At 30.7% G+C, this 9,852-nt stretch overlaps 1 protein-coding gene across 1 annotated transcript; it reads right to left on the bottom strand.

Annotated features, from left to right (window-relative positions):
* Nucleotides 1-5,611: 5,611 nt before the first annotated feature.
* On the bottom strand, nt 5,612-6,709 carry LOC111625955 (SCAN domain-containing protein 3-like). Its single transcript, XM_023369216.1, has 2 exons — nt 5,770-6,709; nt 5,612-5,709 (listed from the first exon to the last, which is right to left on the bottom strand). Exons 1-2 carry the CDS (start codon nt 6,707-6,709, stop codon nt 5,612-5,614), a joined length of 1,038 nt encoding a protein of 345 aa, XP_023224984.1.
* Between the last annotated feature and the right edge of the window lie 3,143 nt (nt 6,710-9,852).

Here is a 9,852-nt window from a genome sequence, read left to right as displayed (position 1 = left end):
CAAGCAGATCCTTGTCAATTTCAAAGCATTGATGTTTCTGTTCTTAACTTAAGATTCTAGGAACAAATTTTGCAGCAACACTTGTTTTCCAGGCTATCAAGGATAGCTTGACAAGAATTGTAAAAAGTGTTGGTCAGAGATTAACAATACATGAATTCTTGTATTGTTAATCTCTGATTTTGCCTAACCAAAGTTCTTTTTGTTATTGGAAGTGGATGTTGGCAGTTTTCCTGATCTCAGAGCATCTTCAATTGACAAGCAACCAGTGGCTTGTGGTGACATTTGATGATAGGGAAGCTGTGCTGGTCCTGGATAGAATTATTGGAAGCATTATATGATATTTTTGTGTGTAGCATCCATGAGCTAAACCATGTGAGGTTGGTGCTCTGTAAAGCACATGCATGTAATCTGGCTGCTTTACACCATTCAAATAGTTTGGCCATGGAAGCTATCCTGTATTCGACAATACAGAGCTTCCATTGGGAACATGCATGTATGAATTTATATTTGAATGTGCAATAGATATCTTATCTTTTTTTTCACAAGTAATATAGTAATTTGTAATAAGATACATAATGCAGTTATAATAGAATATTAATTTTAATTAATTCAAAGTACATTAAAATATGAAAATGTATTTACTTTTTTTTATGTAAAAAATTATGTAAAATGTATATATACATATGTATAAATGCACAGTATGTATTTATATTTATTGTAAAATCACTTACGTGTTGTGGCATTACCACAGTGAATTATTCAAATATAAATATAAACTGTTCATGAGCACTTTTGGTAATGTACAGTTACCATCTTCAGGTGAAATGAATACTACAGTTTTCTGTATCAGAATTATAGCACTTCTTGAAAAAGCAGTGCGGCTAAATGGAACTCCAAAATAAATCAAAATTTTCTTGCACTTCAAAAATGTTTGGAAATGGAACGAAAAATTGTAGAAATTTGCAAACTATGGTTTCTATGTGACCATGAAGCTCTAGCAATCTAATTTGTAATATTTAAATAAAATAGTCCACGTTCCATTTAGCTACACCGCTTTTTCAAGAAGTGCTATAATTCTGATACAGAAAACTGTAGTATTCATTTCACCTGAAGATGGTAACTGTACGTTACTGAAAGTGCTCATGAACATTTTATATTTATATTTGAATAATTCACCATGATAACGCCACAACACGTATTTTACAATAATTATAAAGTCGGCGTGAAGCAATAACCTATTTTATGTATTTATATTTTAGAAAATACAAGGGAAGCTGCACTTCCGCAGCTTCCACAGACAGCACGCCACTGCAAGCAACCACTTTTAGATCTGTTATACCATTCAGAAATCTTTGAATGTGACATAGCTTTTTGATCATTTCAACAATTTCTGCATGCATTTTTCCCAAATTAAAGCAAAATTTGATGCATTTATACTGATGCTCTTTGAAATTGGCTGTTTTGCACAATAGCAGAACATCAATCAACTTAATTAATAATGTTATCATAAGCCAACAAAGATAATAGAACAAACTTGAAATTTGACTCAGGATTAGGAGCATATTCATTTTCTCTTCTTTTCCTTGTAATTTTTAATTTTATTGCTTAAAAACATAATGGTCCATAAAATAAACCCTTATATGTTTTGATCAGACTGTATATTTAAAATAATAGTAGTTATTTAGAATAATGCAAATGTTTATAAAGAATTAACTTCTGTGAATTGTGTTATTTACATCATTTAAAATGCAAACAAATAATTGTACATGAAACAATGAACTTCATAAAAAATGCAGGTGAGTCACAATCAATAAAAGTGCCACTTCTGTTCAACGTCGAAAGAAATTAACATTCTTAATCAAAATTTCTTGCTTTCTTTTATGAACATTAAGTAGTTTTTATCTTTTACAATTTAAGATTGGTGCTAGTTTAAGGCTTAAATTAAATTTGTGTCAGTGGATTGATAATTTTTAAAATTTCAAATCCTGTGTAATGCTATAAATAAAACCAATTAATTTAGATGCTGATGCATTTTAAAATGCGTAAATATAAAATTTATCATGATTAGAGACTTTAAATTTGTACGTAAGTTGCTTAAAATAGAAATTTTTAACACAAATTGAAACATGAATGTTTACATTAGTCGTCTATGGAAATAAAAGTCTAGATTTAAGCCCTAGTTTAAATTTCTCTCTGCTTATTTTAAATCTGTTTTATATGGTCGACAATAATCAGTTTACGTGGTGTGAGGGGGAAGAGTTGATTGACACACAGTGTTATAATATTTATTATTCTTTATTGATGAGTTTTTCCTTGGATGTATTATATTTATTTGATTTTTTAATTGGGTTATGTTGGATTAGTTGAGTGTTTTTGCAATGAAAGATTGCACTAATTGGTCAGTAGGTATGATTAAATAAAATATTAATTGCAAAATATAGTGTTTTCAAGAAAGAATGCTATCATTTTAAATTATTGTTCAAGAATATCATAATGTACCTTAAAACATTGGAAAACTGTCCAAAGTTTTACATTTGCCTATTATGTTTCTCAGTGTGTACACCTTATGTCATGTGGCACACATCCAACTAATATGCAATTTCTTCCTATGCTTGCTATGGCATATCTGTTGTCGCTCCTTCCATGGCAACCACAATTCTACAGCTCCACAGCTGCAAGAGCTGTATAATTGCTATTTGGCTAATATTTTTCATTAATCATTTCAAAAATAATATACAAAAACTGGTGATGTTCTTGGAGTCCAAAAAATTTTATCTTGTACCATAGATATTCATCATCATCCATTGTATTCTGGCTTTTTTCATATCAAGACACCCAAATGTGTTAAGCTGTCTTTATGCTGTGGTGAGTATAAATTACAGCTGTGGCTGGCAAAATATTGCAAGTTGAGCCAATTGATTTTGAGCTGTGCTATTAACTACCAATTTAATTCTGCAGTTTACAATAAGATGAAATAAAAGCAGTGGGATCTGAGCGGGTTGAACAATAAATTGAGGTTCACAGGGTTGTCTGTGTATGCTAGTTCATATACTATTGATGCCAGTAGTAGATCCAGTAGTACTCAAACTTAAAAATTAAAAATATTTGAATGATTAATAAGTACCTTTTATTAACATTTGTGTGACAGTTGTATTGTGGCAAATCCAATAATTCATTTATAAGAGCCTAGAGGCTTTCCCTCTAGGCTCTTATACACGAAATAAATTTATAAATTTTATTTTTAATTATTTCATTTGGATTAAGTTGTTTTTATGTTGATGTTTGTTTTTTTTATTAATATGTATATAAATTAATATAGTTGGAGAGACTCCAAAGATATATATTTGTTAAAGAGTACCACACTATATCATATCAAAACTATTTTTAAAACTTCCTGATAATTATTTAATTAGATTCTGTTATACACAATAAACAGGAAGCTACATTTTTTTTAAAAATTGGATTTAACAGAAGTTATATATTGTGTTAATTTAAAAAAATTATTTAAATTAAAATATCTTGACAGAAATATGCTTGAAATTGTTTCCTTTTTTTAATGTGTTCTACCAATTTACAAAATTGTCAAGAACACCACTTGTAAACACTGACTATTCTATAATATATAAGTTTTTCTAAAACAAATGTGCAAATTTAAGATAATTTTGCTTTAATTTTAAGATAGTGAAAATGATAAAACAGAAATTTTCAATATTTTTGTTTTGGTAACATGTTTTATATATGGTAAACCTATAGCATTTACACTTGTAGTTGTTATAACAGATACAGGAAGTAAACTTCCTGTAGCTGTTATAACAACTTTAAATTCTTCTTCAACCAAACTATGATCATATACATTATGCATAATCAGAGTTATGGTAGTAATTCTTACATTAATGTCACTAAGATATTCATAAATATTTTTGGTATACTGTATATAAAAACTAGAATTAATATAATTCTTGTTTTTGTATATTTTTTTATAATTAGGATTCTTCATTATGTTGTTGTTACAAATTAAAATTCTTTACCATAATATTTTTATATGATCTCCAGTTTATCTTAAGAATATCTTCAATCCAACTTCATGAAACATTTAAAAAAATATATATATACATTATTATGTTTTAGTTATCAAAAACTAAACTTTAAATTAATTGGCTGTTTGAAAATAAACAATATTCTATCAACTGTGAATTAATCTACTGACAGTTTGCAGAATATTAACTACTGCCTTTTTTTTTTATCTGTGAAAATTTGTTTAATTTATGTCAGATAAAAAGGTTTCTTACATTTTGGATTGTTTAGTCTGTTTAATAATTATCATCATCATCATTTCCTTATCTTGTCTAAGTATATTGTAATAGATGCCAGCTGAATACTGATTAAAATGTATTAAATCGACTGACTCCAAAACCTAGAAATGGCAAAATTTCACTTACTATTCATACAAATGTTTTCATCCACTTTCAATTGGACATCTTCAGGCTGTAGATTGAATTGTAACTGTATGATTTGAAACTGATTGTCTCATCAGTTTCCACACATTTTCAAATTATTCAAAACTTATGAGACGTCAATTTCAAATCATGTGGTCTACAGCCTTAAAATGTCCAATTGAAAGTGGATGAAAACATCTGCACAAATAGTAAGTGAAATTTTGCTGGTTTCTAGGTTTTTGTAGAGTTTTTTTATTGTTTTTGTCTTTAATCTATCTCACATCCTAGTCAGTTCTATCTTTAACTATATTCTTTAAATTTTGTACTTTCTTATAATTTACTCTCTCTAACCTTTAGACATATATGTCAAATTTTTCATTTTATTACATTTTGTTTTTATTTACTTTATACTTAAATGTTTTAAAAGTTATTTATATGCTGCAGATAACATAAATAGAAAAATATATCTACAGATGTATTGCATTTTACCCTGGTAGCAATATACGGTGGAAACTCTATTATCCAAAATTCCAGATTATCTGAAATAATTTAGAAGGGAAGAGCAGACCACAAAGTTCAGTTTATGTTTACAATGAGATTTAAAAGTTTCTACTAACAAATTTAAATCTTCTTGTAGTTGATTGGGGTTATTGTTATATATGTTATGGACAAAGTGATTAATCGGGCATTATTCATAATGACCGGGCATTATGAATAATGACCAAATAGGGCGGGCAGTATGATAAATATTGATTAATTTATCAAATTGACCGGTCATTATGAATACTGCTATCACCTAGTCGGGCAAAGTGATAATAATAAGTTGAGGAGTGATCATCTGACATACGCTAGCCAATCGGCACGCTGAGTTGCGTGTGCGTATCGTACAGCGTTTAGTACAGAATTTTAAACTTGATTAAAAAAACTCCACTTATTTCATTTATAAATATTTATTTTTTGTAAATTATATCAAAGTACTATTAACTATATTAATTAAACTAATATTAACGAAAAGTATTATTAACAATTTTTGGTATAAATTATATAAAAAATTAAATGCTTTTTAGTTTATTTATTTGAGCAATTAACATTTTCATGACATTTGGAATTACATAATTTTTTTTTCTTTGGTAGCATTTGCATCTATTAGATTTTCAACCAATTTTTCAGCAGCATTAACTATAGTTGTGGCCATCAGGAATTGATGACATTCTTGCACATTCTCTAAGCGAAATTTCTGCACCCGGTACATCTCCAACAGAAATAAAGTTTTCTTTACAAACAGTAAATTGGTTTCTGGAATATAATAGATTTAATATGCCATGTTTGGTACCCAGTTTGTAAAGGTTTTTATCTTTAACCGCAACAACGACACCTAAAATATTTTTTCCATCACTGCGGGCTCGATCTTCATCAGGTACACGAATCCTTACTGTATCACCAACAATAGCTGCTGTGTATTTGGAATTTGATGTATTAATCATTTTTTCTGCTTGCTTTTTAAGATTAAACAAAGCCCTTGTTTTAGACACACTTCTTATTTTTTCTTCTTTTTTTGGATCAATTGTTTGGATTGTTTCTTCTTCATTCACCAATTCTGTAATACTAATAACATCCTGGTTTAGATTTTTTTCACGTGAAGACGATGTAGATCTTTGAACTTCATCAGTTATATTGCTATGTAAGGGTGGCATTATCAGATAATATTTCATAATGTTTTCTTGGACGGTACCCGGACTTTCAGAGTTTGAGCAACTTTGACTTACTTCGTTGATAGTTTTAAAATGTCTCTGTAGATCCTCTTCCGTATTAACGTTGAACAACGATTCGTTGGGTATAAAATTCTTTAGTCCAACTTTTAACTTTGCTCCAAACATGGCCTCATAGGGGCTGCAGTTTATACCAGTATGATGCGCTCGATTTTTCATCAGTAGTACAAAACGTAATCCTTCCGACCATTTGTTAGTATTGTTAATCTCCAACCAAGAACTAAGCATATTTTCTACGTCTTGATTACATCTTTCTACTGAACCCTGACTTTGTGAGTGCCTGGGCTTTCCATGCACCATTTTTAACTTGGACCGCATATTACACATTTGTTTGATGATATTATTGGCGAATTCTCTGCCATTATCGCTTTGTAGAATACTTGGTGCACTGAAAATTGTAAAAATATCTAAAAGACCATATGCTACTTCTTCAGCCCTTTTGGTTTTTAACTCATTTAATCGGTTGTTGAAGCGATTATTCATATCACTTAATGATTCCTTCATGATCGTTACTTTTGTCAAAGAAGAAAGATTAACTACTGGTCACATAAATTTAAAGTTCGGTACTATATACAATATGCTTGAGCAAGTAAGATGTAAGTTCTGATTGGCTAACGTATGCTGGATGATCACTCCTCAACGTATTATTATCACTTTGCCCGACTAGGTGGTAGCATTATTCATAATGACCGGTCAATTTGATAAATTATTGAAATTTATTACAATGCCCGATTTTGTTGGTCATTATTCATAATGCCCGTATTAATCACTTTGTCCATAACATATATTTTAATGCCATTGTCATAAATTTTAAGGCCCATCTTCAGGTAATACAGAAGGTATATTATGTTGTGCATAAACTGATTATTTAGCTTCAAAATTTCACAAGATTTCACCTACTGTCAAGTGCTTAGTCATACAAGAGCATTGAGGAATTTTATTGTGTTGGACTATGGAGATTCTGAAAAGATTTGGATTTTTATACTTTTATAAATGTAACATTCAAAAATTTTTAGCATGCTTGCAACATGTATAATTTGGTTTATGTGAGATTTTATCCTTCTTAGATACGGAGTAATATGTAGGTCCATTCGTTGATTAGGTATGAAATTGCTGGGATCCACATAACATTTTTCAGCTCCGAAGGGGAAAGCTCGGAGACAACAAATTATATCAATAAATTTTTATTTAATTATTCAATTCTTTTAGGGTTTTTATTATAAGTAGATTATAAAATATACAGTAGTATTGCATCAAAGCATCCCATGATCGAGGATGTAAGGTCTGTCACTTTTATGATTATAATTTATGGAATTGTTTACTTGATTTCGAGAAGGGGCAAGCACCCCTCTCTGAGAACATCCTTGCATACAATTATTATTGAGCAATTCTGGGAAGATCTACCTGAAGACAGCTGTAAAAACAGCTGAACTTTTTTACAAAAATAATAGGAATTCTATCAGATCTACAGTAAGAGTTTTTATGTGAGTTAATTGCATTTGTAATTTCAAAAAAAAAATACAGTGAGTGATCGGTTAACGAACATAATCCGTTCCAAGACTTTGTTCGTTAACCGATTATCAATTTACCATTTGTTTGTATGGGAATTTGATTAATTCGTTCTGGAGACCCCAAAAATTAAAAAATATATACTTTCTTACTACGTTCATTTATATGCAATAATAAAAATACATATATACGCAGTCTTGAATTTTTATTAGTTATGTTTTGTTTTTGTTTGTGGGGGTTAAGGAATCTGTCTAAAGTCAATTGCTTTTCTCTCTTCTTCAGGATTTTCAAAAGTAATTACAGTAATAGCATTGTAATTGTAGAGATCCCCAAGCCTATTAATCTCAACCTGGTTTTATGCCATTCTAAGACCGTTGATCTGACATCCCCCACTTCTTCAAAAGATCTTTAATTAATAGCAGATATCGGCATCAATCCTCTTTTTCATAATAAAACATATCTCGCCGAGTTTCTTGGTGTTCTTTATTTAAGAGTTCTTGACGTTCTTCTGTCGTCAGATCAGTTTCAGGTTCTATTATGAGCTCTTTAATGTTCTTTATTTCTCAGAAGTGATTTTTGTTACTCCTTTAGCTGCTTGAGTCTTCTTGATTATACTTTATCTTTCTTAGATAAGATTGAACTGCACCCTACTGTAGATTTGTTCAAGCCATACTGCCCAGCAACATCAGACATCTCGCGAATACTATAAAAGAATTGTTTCTGTCAGAAAAATAAAAGGCTGGAATTACAAGGGAGAGTTTCAAAGTTCGGAGGACTACTATCTGATCAGTATATTCCGAGTTGAGTGTCAATGTCGACGTCTCCAATGCTCCGAAAAGTTTCGAATTGTTGTCTGAAGACAAGGGGAAATTAATTAGTATTTGCTATTTTCGTCGCTTTTTTTTTTATGTCTGTTCAGTGAAGTGTCCATTATCCGAACATGTGTTCGTTGTCTGATCATAAAAATCTTTCGCGAAAGTGTTCGTTATCCGATTTGTTCGTTAACAGATCTGTTCGTTAACCGATCACCCACTGTATATCAAATTTAAAAGAAGAAAATACAGTATTAAATTCTATAGGAGATAAATTTTGATTGTCTGTGACAATCAGAATTTATCTCCTGTAGAATTTAATGTGACAGTTCCGTCAATTAGTGGCACTGTCACAGATGAATATGCTGAAAGTATGCAAATTTAACATGTATCCAATGTTGAGCACCCAAGAATTTCTTTAAAAGCCCCATCTCTGTGAACAGTGAGTTAACAACTTTCTATCTGGATATGCTGCACCCCATTGTTGCAGCTGTTGTTACTATACTAAATTGTGTGTTATACTCTATGATGGAGGACATGTCAAATACTTGTTTTCTAATAAACATATTGAAAGTTATCTTCATTGTTGTTTGCATGTCTATTCATTGTCTTTTGTATGTCAATGCCACATATGGTAAATTTTAGAACTAATTTTTCCCCTTATCAACTGCAAAAACTTACCGTACGATACTTACTTATTTTTTGTTTTCACGATACTTACCGTGCAAACTGCATTCATTCTGATAATTCTTCCTCCATCTTTTATGCATTTTTAAAGTTTTTGTGGACTTTTTGCCCACCTGGCATTTATCATCACTTAATGTAAATGCATTAAGAACTATTTTGAAATTCTTACCGCTTCATTACATTGTTATTTATTTTTGAACTAGTTCAGAAAATATCTATTTTATTGATTCAGTAATGCCTCGACTTACGCTACCCCGACTTACGTGAACCCGAAGTTACGCATTTTTTAAATCTCGTCGATTCGTCTTTTGTTTGAGCGCCACGCAACTCTTGATTACTCACTCCCCCCATACTATTGTTTAGCTTACATGTTCGGATGTGTCGCGCAGAATCGACCCGTAGCTACAATTCATTTTGTGTTATTTATTTCTGTGTTTGTTATATCTACTGAGACTCGAGAAACTCTATGTGGTGATTTCTTGTAACCGTGAACGAATTAAAAGACGAGATAAGATTAACGAGAACATTTATTGGCTTACATACATTCGACTTGGATTTTACACAAATTGCGAAATTATACCCCGACTTACGCGATTATCGCTCGGTCCCACCTATTGCGTGAGTTCGGGGTATTACTAT

Source organism: Centruroides sculpturatus, unplaced genomic scaffold (assembly GCF_000671375.1).
Source record: "Centruroides sculpturatus isolate CEXI.00-Female unplaced genomic scaffold, Cexi_2.0 scaffold448, whole genome shotgun sequence".
Classification (NCBI taxonomy): domain Eukaryota; kingdom Metazoa; phylum Arthropoda; class Arachnida; order Scorpiones; family Buthidae; genus Centruroides; species Centruroides sculpturatus.
This window is presented reverse-complemented; position numbering and strand designations above follow the sequence as displayed.

Excerpts from the sequence above, each read along its gene's own strand:
- LOC111625955 (XM_023369216.1), bottom strand. The coding sequence starts at position 6,709 with ATGAAGGAATCATTAAGTGATATGAATAATCGCTTCAACAACCGATTA. Across the intron at positions 5,710-5,769 it reads TAAAAACCTTTACAAACTGG|AAAACTTTATTTCTGTTGGA; the intron begins GTACCAAACATG and ends CTGTTTGTAAAG.